We start from the raw sequence: 19,944 nt of genomic DNA on the forward strand, positions 1-19,944 counted from the left end.
ATTGTGATGATGATGATTATTCATATTATTGTTATTGTATTGTAACTACATTTAATATTTTATCATCACATTATAAATGTAAAATGTATAACACTGCAGCTATTATTTTACATAAAATATCCAATTAGAAGGCAAATCTTTAAGCTGTAAAATCATAAAGAAAGGAACAGAGAGGTGGTTTTTAAGACCAACTGTATTGTTAAAAAAAAGTGAAATACACTCCAAAAAGTTCAAACATTTTAAAGTTAAAATAGAGAAAGGAACAAATACAAACTCACTACTAAACTAAAGAATAAAACAGCGCTCATACACATACATATTCAAATACACACCTCCGAAACATTCAAGGTTTTAATTTATTAGGTATTATTGTTAAGGTCTTCATGTTTATTGTGAAGACGTAAAATCATGCAAATTAAAAATAATCATGAACAAATTTGGTTATACAGTTTGAGGACAGGAATAGAAACTGGGGTATTTTGAATTTTAAAAAAATAATGTTCCACAAAACTCAAGGTGTGTCGGATTTGCTTTGGGTACTCCACACCAAAAATAAAATAAATTTCCAAAAGACATTGGAGTGCATGAGGGATGTCCATCTCCCCACTTGTGACAGTGACTCCATCCATCTTGATCGAGACGTTGTTGGAGCATAGGAGGGGATTCACAGCATTGTCAATGACCATGACTGGAAACGGGCTGCATGGCTCCTGTATGAATGAAAACAAAAAGTGTATGTAATGTCCTGATAGAATTTTGGATGTCGTGACAAAAGCAAGAGGGGCAAATTAATTACAGAAAGACTACATACCTCATCCAAGCAGTAGAAAAACTTTGATCTTTCTTTGAAGAGCTCTGGCAGGATGAGGATGGCAGCACTCTTCAGATGATCTAAAATGTCAAAAGAAACCTTGTTTTCATAAAACCATAGTTTTATAGAGGTAATTGAAGGTGTGAGTGGGGAAGAAGAAAAAAAAAATAAAAAATCAGCTGGTGCCATACCATCTGTGGTGGCCTCTGTCAGCCAGGTGGTCAGTTGTTCCTTGTGGTTCCCCTGCTGAGCCGCCCTGATGATGTTTGGCGTGATTGTCGTGAGGGCATTCTGGAGATTTAGCTCCATGTCCTGACCGAACCGCAGCCTCATTTCATAATGCAACTAGAGAACAAATCAACAAACACACACACGCATTTTGAGAGAGAGTGAGGTTGTTTAAGGTTGTCAGTTTGACCAGACTGTCTTTTACAGTATTTAAAATTCGCTTCTCACCAGTTCGGGAATCTGAAAAAAGGGGAACATCTGCATGACTTCGCCTGTTGGCTTGGCCGTGACTTCAACCCTTTTATAAAGAGTGCGCTTCATCCTATCCATGATTTGTGTTAGATCTGGCTGTCGCCGGCGTAGCTCATTATTAATCGCATTTAGATGTTCCTGAAAACTCAGGTCATCCTCCCCAACACTCTCAAGTTCCACTACAATCTAAAAAACATCCACAAGTGAGTAATGTGCAATATACAGGACTCATGCAATGTACAGGAATCATGTGAGCAATGAGCAGTGTTTAAATCACTCATTTTGTGCACCTCTTGTGTTGGATCCAAGCTCCCCCAACATGCCTGGATTGCTTCTGTCCTGCGTCTCTTTGCCCTCTGAAATTAGTGATTAGATAATGGTCAAATTTCTGAACTGCACTGGTAAACAATGACCACACTGACTAGCAAGCTGAAAAGCAGACCCTGATGTTAGTACCTGATATGCAGGTGAGTCCTCCAGAGACTCATGGTCTACACTTCGCTGTTTCTTTGTCCCAAACTTCCTCTTCATCTCCATAACTTTTGGGAAGTTCACCAAGGGAGACCTTTCCTTTTTAAACTTGTTCCTTAAGCACTCCAGCAAGGTATCCTGTACATGTTGACATATAGTTAAGTAACTGAACTAGATATACTGTGTTTGACATAAAGAAAGTTTTAAAAAAGGGTAAGAAAGAACTTACATATCCAGTGCTGCTGTGGTCTCTCAAAAAGGGAAATCTGGTGATCAGACATCCGAGAACATCAGTGTATTTTTTATGGTTAGGGTACCTGAAAATTCACAGAATAAAAGTGTTCTTAAATTAAACCCATTCTGACTATTCCAACATTCCTACTAAAACCAAATAATGAGAACGTGAGTATAGATCAAGACTAACAATACCATGTGTACGTTGTTATGTGGTCAAATAGAACTTGTATTAACAATGCTCTCAAGTGTGATTTATCCTTTTTTTGAAAGATGGATCTTTTCTGTGTAGAGCTTCCTGTAGCTCTGGTGGCATAACAGGCAGGGTATACAGTGCTGGCCATGACACATGAGCTTGTTGACTACAAACATAAATAGAGACAGATACCATTAGTCTTTTTCCTTTTGTCATAAAACATTTTCTCAGAAGGGCGGAGGCATTTAAGTAAGATAACACTGAAGTGCTGTAGACTTACTGAGTATTTGACTCTACAGGTAGTGTGTCACATGTTGGATTGGATTTTCTATAGACAGGAAAGACAACAATTTGGTGTAACAGCATTCATGGCAAGAAATTATCCATTTAATGCTGACAAGTAATGTAATTCGGTAATTACTGTGCTGATGATGTGCTGCGCAACTTCTCCAACTCTTTCAAAAACAAGACCTGGTGTTTCATGATGGGAAACAGTTTTTCTACCATCCGCTCTGTTAGTCCCAGTAGTGTTTCCCCATCAATCTGTTGTTCTGTTGATATAAGAATTACAAACAATGCATTTCCAATAAGGGGATAGTTATACAGTAGGCCTACCTATATAATTTTTAACAAATCGATTTTTAAATTGTAAATCCACTTTTAGGCAGGATTTTACCTCTGCACGCAATGATGAAGTGGAAGGAACATGTTATCATCAATGATATAGCTATCGAGAGAATGATAATCTTTTTCATCCCCTGGATGAACAACAACCCATTCCTTTTGTTCCTCCAAAGAGAAGGCATGGTAGTGACAACTGAAATTCTTGGGGGTACGTAATTTTCCAAAGATAAGCCAAAGACTTCTGAACTGAATAAGCTTCGCTATTCTCATGAAGATGGGAATGTCCTCCTCTACCACATCAATTACGATGTTGTCACCTTCTTTGTACGTACAGTTGTTGGTCAGTAGAGTGCTAACAACTCCTACTCTCTCATGTGCTGGTATGTCTTCAACACCACTCTTTAATGCAATACCTTCCTGAATGTTCAATGGAAGAGAAGCGAATGGGACTTGACGTTCACCTTCAGTGTATGAGCTCTGGTGGAGAATGTCCAAGGATGTCAATTCCCAACACTGGCGCAGCTGGTGTCTTTTAGCTAGGGTGTGACAAAGATTTTTGAAGTTGCTGGTGTTGTGGGATAACCTCTTAAAATACTGATGTTTACCCTCAAAGCGCATGCACCACAGCTGTTTCAGTGGACCAAATTACAACATCAGACGAGGATAGTGAATAAGATAGTGCAATTTAGGGGTGAAGGTCTCTGGGAAAACAGTCTTGAAAGAGGAGAGAAATTCACCAATTTGAAGAGTGAGGAAAGGAATAGTGCTTTTCCTGACGCAGGGAGCGAGGATTATGTCACCTATTTCTCTGCACTTGAGATAAATATCCCAGTGTGTGTCACCTTCTGGAATATAATGGCCAATAAGGAGTGGTAGAATCCGGAATAAACACAGGTTTTGTGCTGCTGATCCAGTTAACTTCTGTTTCAGTACACTCTGCGGTAGTGTCTGTGGAATGTTACCTCTATCATTTTTCCCAATCTTGAATGCTTCCAGCTCTGAGTTAATGTCATTCAGTGTCACAATTTTCAACTGATGAAGTGCAGTGATGACTTTACAAACAACAATTGGTATGACACCCTCTAAAAAATCATGCATTAAATCTGGTGGAAATTGTCGTGTGACATCAAAGTAGTTCAGCTCAGTGAACGGACACTCCTTCACTACACCATAGGTCTGTTTTGTTAACTGATTGTTTTCTTCGAGGGCAGTTAGGTGGTACTTGTGGACATCTGAAGACCTAATTTGAACTCCTTCTTCATTAACATGGGTCTTCAAGTCGCTATATGCGGTCATGCAAAATCTGCACACACGGCCACTGTTAAAACAGCATGTGAATCCTGCTAAGTAGTGGGCAGACAAATTGTCAGCAGAAATAGTTGCTAGAGCCCCCTTCAAAACATGGTGTCTGTCATCCACACAAATGTCAATTCCCTTTGTAAATAACTCCTTCAGATCAAGTAGGAGAGGACGTAAAATGTCCTTATGAGGATACTTCTGAAAGAGCTGATGTCGAATCAAAAGACACAGATGTATGTGCCGTAATTGGGACTTGTATTTTTGTTCAAGATTTCCAATAGTAAAGTAAAAGGCCGTTACTTTATGTATTGCTTTTTTAGCACCTAATGGATTAACAACTTCAAATTCATCGGTGTATAGGTGAATACGCAGAATACTTGGATCACCACAAAATGGTGGAGTTTGGAAAAAAATACCGTCCGTGAAATCTTCCAAAAAATCATTTGAAACCTTCTCACATCCTCTTTGAAAAGAATAAAAAATGTCCTCTTTCTCCAAAAAAACCTTTAAAACATCATTCAGTGGCACATATTGGAAACTGTCTTCCTTTCCCCTGCTATTAATATCAAGGACATAGCGAATTGGCTCCACAAAATCCAGATTCTCCCTACTAAACTGTATTAATCTGTACTCAGATTTAACATACTCAAATGCACGGTCAAAAACAGTTTCATTTGACAGTAGATTGTCCAATTCCTCATGGTCTTTTAATCTGAAACCCGACTGATCCAAGTGGAACTTAATGAGATCATTGTAATGTTGCTGAAAAAATTGCAGTACAAATTGAAGATTTTCAACAATTGTGTCTTGAGTAATTTTGGGGAGGAGGTGCTTCTCTTGAAGATTTAGGGCCCGTTTACACGAGGACGCTGTCGGGTAAAAACGACTAAATATTTTATCGGAAGTGCCTTTCGTCTACACGAGGACGGCGTTTCTGAGGCTGAAAAACGGAAAAAATTGAAAACGCCTTCCAAAGTGTTTCGATTACGTTCATTATGTCTTATATTAAATATAGTTAGTTTTTTTTTTTTTTTTCTTTTTTATCAGACATCTAATTTTTGGGTTTGTTTACCTGACATGTTTCGACGTACAACTTCCGTCTTCCTCAGAGTGTCACCGGATGTTAATTGGTGACGCATCTTTTATCAGCTGCTGTTTCTGAAGGCGTGGCCTTCCTGTCTGGATTGACAGGTCGGTCACGCCTTATACTGTCTGTTCGTCCCCTGCAAGATGTGACTCCAGACACAAACCAGGAACACCATTACGCCCCATAGTAGATAGCATTGGTTCAGTCACATACAACTTATCAAAAGCACTCACTGAAATAATTAAACCATTACTAGGACTCACAGACCAACACTGCAAAAACTCAAAACATCTGGCAGAAGAACTAAAAAACATCAAAATGCAGCAAGATGAAGTTTTTATTTCACATGATGTCATATCTCTTTTCACCAGAACACCCACGGAAGCCACCATACAGATAGTACAAGACAAATTAAAAACAGACAGGACGCTCAGGAAACGCACAAACCTCACCGTACAAGACATCACTCAGCTCCTTCAATTCATCGCCACATCCACATACTTTCAGTTCAGGAATACAATCTACAGACAGAAGGAAGGTTTTGCCATGGGAGACCCACTATCAGCCATCATGTGCGGCTTTTTCATGGAGGATCTGGAGCAGAAAGCACTCACTACAATACCAGCAGAATACAGGCCAACACTCTGGAAACGGTATGTGGACGACATATTGGAAAAAGTAAAGAGGGGACACACTCAACAGCTCACCGACCATCTCAACACCATAGACAATACCGGCAATATAAAATTCACACATGAAGAAGAAACGGAGCAGTCAATAGCATTTTTGGATTTAAAAATACAACACACAGAAGATGGGGACATCAAAATAAAAGTACACAGAAAACCCACACATACCGACCAATATTTAAACTGGACTTCCGAACACCCCATAATGCACAAAATATCCGTAGTTAGAACATTACATGAACGCACAGCAATAATTACAGATCCACAGGACAAAGAACAGGAGGAACAACATATACAACACGCACTGAAGGCATGTCAATATCCACAATGGGCAATATCCAAAGGGGCGGAACAGGTTAAGAACAACAAAACACAGAAGAAAGAGAAAAAACAAACTAACAAACAAGAACACAGGGGAGTAGTGACATTACCATACATCAGGGGAATAACTGAACGCATTCAAAGAGTAATGAGGAAACACAATGTTAACACACCGGTCAAACCACACACAACACTCCGTCAGATCCTGGTGCATCCCAAAGACAGAATACATCCGGACAACAGATGCAACACCATATATGAGATTCCATGTAAATTATGCAATAAAACTTATATTGGGGAGACAGGAAGGAGTTTCAACACAAGAAAACATGAACATAAGAAAGAGTGCGAAAAGGAGACAGCTACAAGACAAACCCGAACAATAAAAGAAAAGGCACAACAGGAAAATTATAAGTCAGCTATAACAGATCACTGTAAAAGGGAAAACCACATTATGGACTGGGGGAATGCCAGAGTCATCCGCACAGAAGATAACAAACATCAGCGCTGGATCAGGGAGGCCATAGAGATCCGTAAGCGAAGCCCGAGGACCATCAACCGGGATGAGGGAGCATACATGCTCTCCCATACCTGGAGTCACATCTTGCAGGGGACGAACAGACAGTATAAGGCGTGACCGACCTGTCAATCCAGACAGGAAGGCCACGCCTTCAGAAACAGCAGCTGATAAAAGATGCGTCACCAATTAACATCCGGTGACACTCTGAGGAAGACGGAAGTTGTACGTCGAAACATGTCAGGTAAACAAACCCAAAAATTAGATGTCTGATAAAAAAGAAAAAAAAAACTAGCCTTCCAAAGTGGATAAGTTAAAAACGGCCCCCGTTGCATATCCGTCTAAACTACCCAATACGCGAAACTCTGCTCGGATCTGCTCACGTCGGGTACGCGTTTACGTCATACATATGTCATATACTGTACATGCCAGCCCGGGAAGTAAGAAAGTAAGTAAAAAAGTAAGAGCATGTCTGATTACATCGATCCAACGGACCTTCAAGCTGCTCTGGCAGCTTTAATAAACGTCCAGGAGTCCTTCGAACATCTACACCGAATCTGCACATATACCGTTAATGAACAGAGGCGGGTATAGTATGCTCTTACTTTTTTACTTACTTTCTTACTTACCATAGCCAGAGTAGTCAAAGTTTTCGCGGCGCAGATGTGCAGATCAGACAAGACGGAAGATGTTGCGCATGCGTGCAGACATAGCGGAGGTCTTTCACAGCACCGCCTGGCATGCACATCTGTGACAGAGCGCAATGCGTCTGTCACTAAACAGCGGTTCCTCCCGCTGGTCATGTTTCAATGGTCAAGTGCAATGGACTAAACCACAGTTGCAAAGACATTCCAAATACAATCTGTGTTGTATGTTTGTTGTGGGTTTGGTAATGGGGGCTTTACAAGTATGTTTTGTTACGGGTACATTTGTTACAACTTTTCATAGTAAAAGACGCGACACAGGTTTAAACAGCGCAAGCATTTATTAGTTTTCACTATAAACAATAGCGTGTAAAGATTCATTAAGTGCGCACGTTTAACATCTGAATCCTTTTCTGCTAGAGTTTATCTAACATCAGCCAGAAATGTTTGGAGCCATTTACCTGCTGTAGTCTTCCGGGTGCGGGACCAAACCAGAATGCAGGTCTGAAAGCGCTTTTCCAGGTTTCTTCCGCGATGCGCGGGAAAGCAGCTCATTAGAGCAGAGAGAAATGGTCTAAAAATCTTAAGTAAGTGTTTGTTGTAATATTTAAGGTCTGCACATTGTTGTAGGAGTGTAATGCATGCAGTGAAAATGTTTAGAACTGTTAAAATCTGTCTAGATGTGTGGATTGATTTTAATTGTGTTAAGACTGTGCCGTAGTCTTTTAAATATGCGCTGCACTATTCATTCGGGAGACAGCCTCGGCAGGGAGAGGACGCATGACTTGAGCTCTGTGTGAGTAATGCCAGAGTAGCCTAGCTTGCGTGGGCATTTTGTCCCAGAATTTTTTTTTTTGGTTTTGTCATCAGTGTTTTTTTGTTTGTTTGTTTGTCCTGTTTGTGTTAACTGCCGGCTTAAGAATAAAAAGAAAACTATTTTTGTACAAGAATTTTCCTTGTTTTGCTCATCATTCTGACTGACTACTCCATCCACTCGGCACACTCTATTACAACATCCAATTGAATTCCACACATTTATGCGTCACCGTATAGACGCAGATTTCCTCCTTGAAAACGGTCGTGTAGACGCGGAAAAAAGTGAGAACAAAAACGGACTTTTGCGTTTTTGTTTCAGACCGTCCCCGTGTAAAGTGAGCCTTAATATAAAAAGTGCCACATGCTTCTGAAGACCTGAGAGCAAAGTATTTAAATCCACCTGCTCGCTGTCATTTTCAATAGTAGATTGGTCTTCTACATTTTGGTCTACATCAGAGTCCGATTCAGGTTCCGAATTGATTTCTTCATGAGGCACAGTTTTTGTTTGCACATAGTTCCTGTGGTGTCTGTATAAGTGTATCCTCAAGGCTCCAACACTTTTGTATGTTTTTCTGCATGCCTCAACAACACATTGTGCTTGGAAATCAGGTTGGTGTTGGTGCGTGAGCTGCAAGTGGCTGAGATATTTTGGGATAGTGAACTTCACAACACTACAAAATCCACATCGAAAAAAACGCTCCATTATCATAAAAAATTGGGTGTGTTACCAAAGAAGATCTGTTTAGCCTCGCTTAAAGAATTCTGCTCCAGCCACAGACAGACCTCATGGGTGGACCACGCATCAACCATGTTTCCTAGAAAGAATATACACACACACACCACAAAATTGTGAAAGTGCTCAAAATTCTGAATGTACTTCACAGCACTACAGGGTGTCAAAAAAATACTCACTTTAAATCATTGCAATGTAGGTGTTAAATAAATAAATAAATAAATAAATAAAAATAATTTCAAGGTGCAGTATTTATAGACAGCATTTTGTTGTTTTGTCACCACCTGTTTTCGAACTGACATCCTGACATTGCCAGTTACACACAATTCTCTTGGTACTTTTGTGCATTCACTTTCAAAGGCTACATTCACTTTCACTGACTGATGGAGCAGGTCTCATATAGCAGCACTTTAGACATCAGGCAGTGGCAGAACAATAAAGTGTATCTGTACATTCCATTACACTATGGAAATTACATGGATTTAAATATATGTGGCATCTTGGCCCTCATAAACGCTCATACACACAACGAAAACAAATAAAACACAACATGTATGATACTCCCTGTTGTATCCAGTAATGTTGACATCTGTAGCCTTTTTAATGCCAGTGAACAAAAGTTATATATCCGCTAGCTAACAAGCTAACATCTGCGGAGCTGACGTTGACAAAGTTAACGCCCCTTGACGTTCAAAACCAATGACTACAACATTTACACACACGACACACCCCTTGACGCTCAAACAAACACCACTTCACGTTATTAAAGGGAAAGCACCACTTAAGGTATTTTTCATTGGCGTTATAAAGAAAATACACGGAAGGACAAAAATCGTAGTCACTTACCAATGAACGCTTGAAGTGAATGGTTGCCGTTGGAAAGGTTCGTTGGAAATCAAATAAATCTTCACGTGCCTAAAATAGCACCTTTCGCTGGAAAAGGTTCCATTTTCCCTGAATTGAACTCACAGGGTTCTATATAGCACCCCCAAGAACCTTTTTTTCTAAGAGTGTGGATAAACCAAAAACTCATGCCCGCATTCTCTTCATGGATTTCTCCTCAGCTTTTAATACTGTGCAGCCACACCTCCTCTTACAGCGCCTCTGTGACCTGAAAGTTAGTAGTGGCCTAGTCCTTCTCATCAGGGACTTTCTGAGAAACCGGCCCCAGCGTGTGTGTATTAACAACTGCCTCTCTGACTCTCTAGTCCTCAACACCGGTGTTCCTCAAGGATGTGTATTATCACCCCTGCTTTTCTCCATATACACAAACGAGATACAATGCAACAGTGATGACCTCTCCCTCAAGTATGCAGATGACATGGCCCTAATTGCTTGCCTGCGGGACACAGACAGCTCCCCCTACCTGCAGTACATCAACACCCTGGCTGCATGGTTTGATAGCAGCTTCCTGGATCTCAACGTCACCAAGACCAAGGAGATGTGGCTGGGAAGCAGCAAGAAGGGAGGCAACAAAGATTCTGGGCATGCCTTCAGGCCAATCAGCATGAAGGGTCAGGAAGTGGAGCAGGTCACTCAATTCAAATACCTTGGAACAATAATAGACAGTCAGTTACAATTTCAAGAACATGTGGACTATACATTCAAGAAAGGGAGACAGCGCCTGGCTCTTCTGAGGAAACTCAGGAACCTGAACACTAGTCAGCGGACAATGACCATGGTCTACAAATCACTGACAGAGAGTGTGCTGACATTTAACATCGTGTCATGGTATGGGCACCTCTCTGTCAAACAAAAAAACACACTGGTACAGATTGTCAACCAGGCTGGAAAAATTATTGGACACAAACAATTGCAACTTTCACACCTATACACACAGGCTCTAACAAAAAAAGCATTTCAAGTCTACCAGGACCCCACTCACCCTCTACACTGTGCTTTCCAGATGCTGCCATCAGGACGGAGACTTAAAGTCCCAATGACTAGGAAGAATGGTTACAAGTGGTCATTTATTCCATCAGCTGTGACCATTCTCAACAAAGAACTGCCTAAGCGATAGTGACACATTATAGTTAGTTAGGTTGTGCATCTTAAGTTTTTAGTATTAGTATGGTGTTTCTACATCTTTTTCTTTTAACTTTTTAATATTTAACTGAGTGAAATGGACAGAGTAACTGTTCCTTAAGAACACTTTTTCTTCCCCATTTATTTATTTATTGAGTATTATGCTGACTGTGATGTATGTTTGTCTCTGTGTGTCTTTTATGCCACTACTAAAGAGAAATTTCCATTTCATGCAAGTTTAGTGGACAATAAAGAAGTCTAAGTCTAAAATATGAAAATAAGACAAAGTAATATAAAATGTGCAAATAACACAACACTAAATATTTACAGTATATACACAAGTAGAAATAACTTCAAATGGTGATTAAATGATTACAAACATGAATAAGAATCTTAACAAGAACCAGCACACACAGAAAAGTGCAAAAGGTATAGAAAAACACAAAAATTTAAGAATACACAACTAGAATCATGGGCAAAATGTCTAAAACTGCTGCTTGCGGGCTTTGGCTTCAGCAACGGCAGCCACAATACCCTCCACGTCCAAAGACCTGCGGACATCACATTCAATTGACATCAGTGCCAGTCCGGAGAGCCTCTCTTGGCCCATGGCGGACCTCATATAGTTCTTAATAAGCTTCCGAGCTGAAAAGCTCCTCTCACTTGAGGCAACTGACACAGGAAGTGTAAGAAGTAAACGTAGTGCAATGCTTAAATTGCTGTACAAGTCTAGTAGCTTCTCACTGTATATGTAGTCAAGCATGTCAAATGGGCAGGTGGATGCATTATCTGGGAAAGTGTGGACAGCAGAATTGATCTCCAGTGCTAAGTCCTCTGCGTCAATATCCGACCAAGGTCACAAACGTAGCCTATTTATGTAAAAAAGAGCTTTCTTGTGAGCCATCCCCTGTCCTACTCCATTCATGCTCATGACACACTAGCTACTTCTGATGAAAGCCATGCAGATCGCTGAAACTAACTCTGACTATGACATTTTGATAAACACAATAAGTTAATCTGGGAGAAGTTGACAGTCTTTCACCTATTTGTGTGGCATATATTAGAATTTTTAGCCAGTCCTTGCAAGTTTGTAAGCCTGTTGTGTGTGACAACGTTTACATCACTGTTATAAACACTGTCTACAAGATAACTACCATTAACGTAAGCTAGCTACCAAATTTGCTTGTTGACCCGCTTGGTATTAATGAGTGTGTATATTCTCACTTACCAGTGTCTTGTTTTTTTCTGTCTTCCTCTTCCCTTTTCTTCTTTCTCCCTGAGGGGTAATTTCGCTTCATATTTGATTTTGTTTTTGTTTTTTTTGCCGCGGAGCTCTGCAACCACTTGACTGTACGGAGATGGGCATTGAGGGGTTGACAACAGACTGTCATTGCACTTTTCGGCCAAAGCATGTAGGGAGGCGCTGTTGTGCATTAGGGGGCCCCCCTTGGAACTAGGGTATTTCAACAAGTGTCATTAGGCGCTGCCGCGCTCAAAAAGTTGTCATTGCTATTGAATACATAACCAGTCGTTTGGCAGCGGGGGCCCTTCGAGGGCTGGGGCCCTAGGCAATTGCCAAGTCTGCCTACCTTGTTGCAACGGGTCTGGTTAACACTGTAGATCCGGTCTGGATCAGCTCAACACAGTGAACACCTGGGAAAGAAAAGTTATTTTAATGTTGGAAAAGCAAAAAGCTCTCAGTAAGAAAAACTGTATTAAATGTCAAATGTAAAAACACTTACAGTGTACAGCTGCCAGCAGCAGCAGCAGGAGGGATGTAGAGATCATGGTGTGTGTTGAAGCAGAAGAAGTAAAAGCTCTTGGTCTTCACTGCCTAAATATATAACAGGGAAGGACATTTGCATGGAGACACTCCTTATCTTCAGGGAAATTTGATGGTTTCTTTGATATGAGAAAATCTCCCTTCTCTCAAACATCTCTAATCTGTGAGTTTAAAAAATAATAATTTGGACCAAATATTTGAACAATTAAAAAAATGAAAACAGTTGTTCAGGGGTGAGCTTATGGACTATTACCTGTTTTCAGGTGAATTTATATGAAGCAATCACATGAGAATATCACCTCATTTCGGAATGAATAAAACAGAACAGTTATAGAGTGTGCAGTTATAGAAAAATAATCAACGATGGGGGGAATTGAAAAAAAAAACAACTCAAAGAAATCCACGAGAAGATTCACTTTTTATTTAGAAATTTAAAATGACTGCATTCCATTTTCTCTCAGCATTCATTCATTCATGCCCATACAAAAATGCAGGTGTACAGAGCCTGTGTCATCAGCACACTCCTGTATGGTAGTGAAACCTGGACACCATACTCATACCAAGAGCGGCGGCTAAACAGCTTCCACCTTCCCTGCCTGAGGCGTATACTGGGTATCATCTGGAGGGATAGGATCACCAACACAGCAGTCCTGGAGAGAGTGCAGCTTCCCAGCATGTACTCTCTTTTGAGGCGGCGACGTCTCCGCTGGCTGGGCCATGTCCGGCGGATGGACGATGGACGAATCCCGAAGGACATCCTCTATGAGGAACTGTCATCTGGCAAGAGACAAACTGGTCACCCCCAGCTTCGCTACAAGGACGTCTGTTAGCAAGACCTCAAGTGCTTCAACATCAGCCCTGTCACTTGGGAAAATGCAGCTCAGGACCGCCTTCAGTGGCAGCAGAGAATCCGCAGGGGGCTGCTAGAATATGAAACCACCCTGGCTCGTTACCAGGAAGCAAAGAGGACAAGAAGGAAGCAACAACAGGATACCACCACACCACCAACATTAACGGAACTGATCTATGCATGTGACATCTGCGGCCAAGTCTGCCTCTCACGGATTGGTCTTCTCAGCCACAGCAGACGCTGCGCGAAAACCTAACTCCAGGCACAAGAAATCCATGGTCTTCCGAGACTGCCATGCCGATGAGTGACGTGAACAAGGATGAAGCAGAAAACATGTCATGCAGCATCACATGGGCTCCCAATACACTGCCATGTTCATGTTTCTGGTCTTTTGTGTCTCCCACAAGCTTCATATCTGACCACATGCTCCTGTGACTTTATTAGAGCTGATTCCCATCCTGATGCACACCGCAAGATTGTACTTTTCTGATAACTTTTTTTTTTCAAAATCAAACTAATTCCAGTCACATTGTTGGACATCAGTTCTCTCTCAGTCATTTTAATCTCTCAGTCCTTTTAACCTCAACATGTTGGGCAGATGTTGTTGAAGTAGAGAAAGAGTGCCTCTCAGAGGACTTGAAGCAAAATGAAAAGCAGAATGTTCATGCATTTCTAATGTTGCTGCAGATCTCTCAAACCCCATTTTCTGGAAAATTTGGGATATTTTCCAAAATGCAATAAAAACAAAAATCTGTGATTTGTTAATGAACGTGGGCCTTTATTTAATTGACAAAAGTACAAAGAAAAGATTTTCAATAGTTTTACTGACCAAATTCATGATATTTTCTGAATATGAACAAAGTTAAAATTTGATGCCTGCAACACACTCAAACTCGTTGGGACAGAGGCAAAATAAGACTAAAATGTTGATACGATATTCAAGTACCACTGTTTTGGAAGATTCCACAATAAGCAGGCTAACTGGAGAGATGTGACATGGACAGAGCTGCAGGAGGACCAAGTTCAGGGCCAATGCTCTGTGAAGCCTGAAAACAAACAAACTGCAATCCTTCTGAATTTTGTCTGTTTTCTTGCCACTTAGTTTTTTGATCAGTTTCTGTCCTGTTTCACAGCATAGTTTTCTTCCCTCATGTCCTTCATTCAATAAAAATACCAAAATTGTTTTCAAACCTTGTGCTTTACATTTCATTCCAGTTGTGTTCTGTGCCGTCAGACACACTGAATGAGTTGATGATTAAAGTCTCTGATACCACAGTGCTGTTGAATTCTCAGTTCTGATTGGTCAGAAGGTGTTGATTAATTTTCTATAACAGCAGCTCTGGCAGTCGTCCTGGCTGCAAGGTTGATATCTTAATGGCGCTCCCTACCAACGGATATAAAATGTGTGTGATTGACATGGTCAGGTTTTCTCTGATGAGATGTTTATTTAGCCTTCAGGGAAGGAGTCTCCAGTGTCAGCACTTTGTAACAGTCAGAGGTAAAAGTATAACTCAGCTTTTCAGAAAGTCTTCAGAAGGGAAGGGTTTATAGTTTCTCAGTGACAGAACAAGCTGCAGCTTCATGAGGGAGAAACAAGAGAGAGGCTGGTGAGGGACCAACTGCTGATACTGCTCTAACGGAAGTGATAAAAGGAAATAACTTGTTTTGTGGACGTTTCATCAGATTACTTGTCACTGTCACAAATAAAAAAAGTATATAATGTCTGGAATTCATAAAAAAAGCAATTCTTCCCAAAATGCTGTGATATCAGAGGAATAAAACACTGTTCATTGTGGATCCAATGACAGAGTGATAAAGTCCTGCTTTACTAGTAAATAAACAGACAAGCAGGGTTTATAGATACAGTCGGGAAGATGAACGTCTCAGGAAGGGTTTGGGTGTGTTTTATGCACTTTGGAAATCTTTTCAGTTGTGTTTAATATCTATGTGTTAATTTATTTCTTTTTTTCATACCATGCCTGAAATTTATCTTGTCCCTTCTTTCGTACACTCTCTGATGTTTTGTTTCTTTTCTAATTATTTATTTCTATCTTCCTTTTCTTTTCGAGTTTGCTCAGATAAAGCCGTGACATACCGTTCCGGTCTCCCCTCAACAAGGGCTGCGTCCAAAGTTGGCCTGAAGTAACCTTCCTGGCAGGTGCAGGCAGTTCAGGTTAATCAGTCTGGAGAATTCTGGGTAACTGATTTCTCCTGCTTGGCTGCTCTCACTGTGCACCGCTGCCCCCTCTGCTGGCTGCTGGTAGTGGAGTGCAACCTCTTCCAGTTCCAGGAACATCATCAACTTCAGAGAGGGAAGAGTAACTCAGCAACACTTTGTAACTCCACCCTCTTGATGATTATGTTCAGCATGTTTCCAAGTGTTTTATTGTTTCCTCGGGTAGAATATTTAATATTTGGGAGAAAAAAAATTCCCTGATATGTTCTGAAGTGGGCGGCACAGTGGTGTAGTGGTTAGCGCTGTCGCCTCACAGCAAGAAGGTCCGGGTTCGAGCCCCGTGGCCGGCGAGGGCCTTTCTGTGTGGAGTTTGCATGTTCTCCCCGTGTCCGCGTGGGTTTCCTCTGAGTGCTCCGGTTTCCCCCACAGTCCAAAGACATGCAGGTTAGGTTAACTGGTGACTCTAAATTGACCGTAGGTATGAATGTGAGTGTGAATGGTTGTCTGTGTCTATGTGTCAGCCCTGTGATGACCTGGCAACTTGTCCAGGGTGTACCCCGCCTTTCGCCCGTAGTCAGCTGGGATAGGCTCCAGCTTGCCTGCGACCAGTGTAGAAGGATAAAGCGGCTAGAGATAATGAGATGAGATGAGATGTTCTGAAGTGATCAGGACAGAAAAAAGACAAACTTCTATATTATGAAAAGGTTGATGTCCAGCTCTTAAACCTCATTTGTCCCTGTGCTTCTCTAGTGCCATAATAGCAGAGCTCCAGCGGAGCACCATACCTAAGAAAAAATGGTAAACCTATCGAGTCGATTTTTTGTGGTTTGTCCATGTACGTGTCCCACCACTCATACACACCGCCTAGTGGTCAGTGTTAGTAATTACCACTCATACACACCGCCTCGTGGCCAGTGTTCATAATTACCAGTCATACACACTGCCTAGTGTCCAGTGCTCGCAAGTAAAGAAATAAAACAAAAGAGACTGGCTATGATATAAGAAAATTCTACAACCCAGAAACAGATGGGAGCTCCGTTTTTAAGCAGTACCTAAGTCTATATATTACACAGCTGTGTCTTCTGTCCTCACGCTGTTCATGTGCAGATACACCTGCATCTTACTGTTGTCTTTGGAGATGAAGTGGCCATTAACTGCACTCGAGTAATATTTGTTAATTCTGCCCTGTGAGACAGTTGCAACCCATTCCAGCCTTTTTCCATTTCCAGGCACCTGTCTGATCCAAGCCATGTAATAGCTCCTAAAATCAGTTTCTGAGACTGATCAGGTTTGATGATCACTGAATCAGACTCAATTAGTGTCTGAAAAAACAGCTCGAGTTCAGTGACATTTAATTGTCATTTATCTTGGATGTACTGTGTATTCTTTGTATTATGTATTAAATGTACTGACTCCCAGTCACCATAACTTTCTCAGACTTGTAATTGCAACATGGAGAGTTGAAGGTTAAAAAAATATAAAATTTTTACTCATGATCCTCAGCAGTAGTCTTCCTGTCACATTAACCACAACAGTAAATGTTATGATATCCTGCAGCCCCTTCATCTTGTCGACCAACAGAAAAACTGTTATTTTACACTTCCTTACATTCTGCAAACTCAGTCACCACCTTTACTTCAATAAAGCTGGACCGTCAAAGAGCAGATCCGGCCAGTACAGCCTCATCTGCAACCATGTGGCTCCTTTATTCCCTGGTGCTGCTCGTCACTGCGTCCTGGAAGTTCACACATCTGTTGTAGTATCCATTCTTGTACTTTGTGTATTTGTTGTTGAGATATTTTCAAGAAATTAAATTACTGTTTTTTTTGTTTGTTTTGTTTTGTTTTTATTGCAGTTGCATTTGGTGCAATTGATTTTGCTCAGCCAGGTCATGTGATTGTCCAGCTTGGACAGGCTTTGACCATTGGATGTAAAGTGTCTGGATATAGCTGGAATGATAGCAGCTATTGTACAAACTGGATCCGACATGCTCCAGGGAAAAAGATGCAGTGGATTGGATGCACTTGTAGCAGTGGAAGCACAGGGTGCACAAATTATTATGAATGCTTGAGAATATTGGATCATGATCGTGGAAAAATTCAACTTCTCTTCAAAGTCATGAGAAAATGCTCTCACACTTTCTCACACATGATACACAAACTCTGATTTGTTGAGGTGATTATTGTTCCCTACAGCATACTGTAACAAGTTCTTGTTAGTGATGTGATTAGGGTATAATTGTGTGTTTCATGTGCAGCAGTGTTAGAGACGTAACACTGTGGTTTAAAATCTCTGCCGCAAACGAATAAAAAAATGAACATGAAACTCTGTGGTAATTTGAGATTATTTATTTTTTAGTGAGACTTGGATTGATAAGTTTTGTATCTTGTGGACATTCTGTTATACTGTACACTGTATGAGGTGTTTTTGTACAGGGATGTTGTTGATTTGTCTCACTGTGGTTCACGAGCGCAGTAATACACAGCTGTGTCTTCAGTCTGCATGTTCTGCCCTGTTAATGTTACTGTGCTGCTGGACGTGTCTCTGGAAACCTGAAACCTGCTTTTCAGTTTTTCACTGTAGTAAGTGCTCCCAGCAGACCATATACCTCCGATCCACTCCAGAGTTTTTCCTGCAGGTTGTCGGATCCAGTGTGTAGCGTAGCTGCTATCAGTTAATGAATATCCAGACACTTTACAGGTCAGAGTCAGTGACTGACCAGGGGTTAATACTGTGGATCCGGTCTGGATCAGCTCAACACAGTGAACACCTGGGAAAGAAAAGTTATTTTAAATGTTGGAAAAAGAAAAAGCAATAAAAATGTGTATTAAATGCAAATGTAAAAACACTTACAGTGTACGGCTGCCAGCAGCAGCAGCAGGAGGGATGTAGAGATCATGGTGTGTGTTGAAGCAGAAGAAGTAAAAGCTCTTGGTCTTCACTGCTTAAATATATAAAAGGGAAGGACATTTGCATGGAGACACTCCTTATCTTCAGGGAAATTTGATGAATTCTTCGATATGAGAAAACCTCCCATCTCTCAAACATCTCTAATCTGTGAGTTTAAATGTAGAATAATTGAAAACATTGTGTCATCTCTGTTTGTAGATCGATCTATCAGTCCTGTTTGTGTTTATATTTTAACAAATAAGAAGCTGAAGGCAGTTGTTAATGAGTGAGTTTATCAGGTGTTTTCAGGTGAATTTATTCAAAGAAGATGAAATTCTACTTTTTTTCATGAATAGTTCTGTTTAATTTGTACCCTTACATAATAAATGCATCTTGTCCTGTTTCTGAGAAAGCTCACACACCACAGAAGGATGTCGTTCCATAATACACAACTGTGTCTTCACTTTCTGTCCGTATCGAGTTTTAATTTGTCCAACCTGTGCTGTGGATTTTCCTTCATACTGAGATCAGATGACGTGATGAGACCATACGAGCAACCTCACTTTATTATCAATCTCTCAAGTGAAGAACAGACTCTTACACAGTGTCTTCAGAACAGTCTTTGTCTCACAGCTCTTTATCCTGTTTCTACTGAGAAGCTGAAGTGGAACCAGTTCACACACATGTCTTACTTGTTAATCAGCTTTTATCCAAAGTGGCCACCAGAATGTGTTCTCGCAATATTATCAGTCTCATGTCCTCATCAAGATTACAGAGAAACTTCCAGAAAAACACACAGTCCTCAGATTAAAAGACAAATATGGAGCTGGAAGAATTCAGCATCTGATGAAAAACAGTAGTTTCACATCAAATAATAAAATGTTTGCAATTACATGATCAAATTTAAACCTTGATGAAACAACGCTGCTCAGAAATCTCTCATTAAAATGGAACAGAGTTTTAGTCTCCGACGTCATGATGGAATAAATGTGTGAGTCCTGATGTCACAGAGGAGAAACACGCTGTAGTTTTCCTGAATCCACTCATTAAACATTTATTCCAACTGTAAAATGAAGGGATGAATAATCTCATCTCATCTCATTATCTGTAGCCGCTTTATCTTGTTCTACAGGGTCGCAGGTAAGCTGGAGCCTATCCCAGCTGACTACGGGCAAAAGGTGGGGTACACCCTGGACAAGTTACCAGGTCATCACAGGGCTGACACATAGACACAGACAACCATTCACACTCATGGTCAATTTAGAGTCACCAGTTAACCTAACCTGCATGTTTTTGGAC

At 40.8% G+C, this 19,944-nt stretch overlaps 1 protein-coding gene and 1 gene segment (V, D, J or C); both read right to left on the bottom strand.

The window, feature by feature from the left end:
• Nucleotides 1-307: 307 nt before the first annotated feature.
• On the bottom strand, nt 308-9,820 carry LOC132869148 (sterile alpha motif domain-containing protein 3-like). 3 transcript variants are annotated; one of them, XM_060902495.1, is made up of 12 exons: nt 9,769-9,820; nt 8,918-9,004; nt 2,614-2,743; nt 2,473-2,520; nt 2,192-2,358; nt 1,992-2,079; nt 1,748-1,900; nt 1,582-1,647; nt 1,268-1,477; nt 1,003-1,156; nt 812-891; nt 308-710 (listed from the first exon to the last, which is right to left on the bottom strand). In XM_060902495.1, exons 5-12 carry the CDS (start codon nt 2,338-2,340, stop codon nt 426-428), a joined length of 1,185 nt encoding a protein of 394 aa, XP_060758478.1. In that variant the 5' UTR covers nt 2,341-2,358; nt 2,473-2,520; nt 2,614-2,743; nt 8,918-9,004; nt 9,769-9,820; the 3' UTR covers nt 308-425. The 3 variants fall into 3 exon arrangements, with proteins under 3 accessions (XP_060758478.1, XP_060758477.1, XP_060758476.1); XM_060902494.1 differs by lacking the exon at nt 9,769-9,820 and adding an exon at nt 9,102-9,604; XM_060902493.1 differs by lacking the exon at nt 9,769-9,820 and having other exon boundaries at nt 8,918-9,604.
• A 5,870-nt stretch (nt 9,821-15,690) lies between these two features.
• Nucleotides 15,691-18,655, bottom strand: LOC132869401 (Ig heavy chain V region 914-like). The segment is given in 3 exon segments: nt 15,691-15,882; nt 18,225-18,526; nt 18,610-18,655. Coding segments are annotated over 3 exon segments (540 nt in total).
• Between the last annotated feature and the right edge of the window lie 1,289 nt (nt 18,656-19,944).

This window comes from Neoarius graeffei, chromosome 20 (assembly GCF_027579695.1).
Source record: "Neoarius graeffei isolate fNeoGra1 chromosome 20, fNeoGra1.pri, whole genome shotgun sequence".
Lineage (NCBI taxonomy): Eukaryota > Metazoa > Chordata > Actinopteri > Siluriformes > Ariidae > Neoarius > Neoarius graeffei.

What these genes read in the sequence shown, in the direction of transcription:
- LOC132869148 (XM_060902495.1), bottom strand. Translation starts at nt 2,340, where the DNA reads ATGGCCAGCACTGTATACCCTGCCTGTTATGCCACCAGAGCTACAGGA. An exon ending in TTTTTCAGATTCCCGAACTG is followed by an intron (nt 1,157 to 1,267) that starts GTGAGAAGCGAA and finishes TTTGTTCTCTAG; the next exon opens with TTGCATTATGAAATGAGGCT. An exon ending in TTTTCTACTGCTTGGATGAG is followed by an intron (nt 711 to 811) that starts GTATGTAGTCTT and finishes TCATTCATACAG; the next exon opens with GAGCCATGCAGCCCGTTTCC.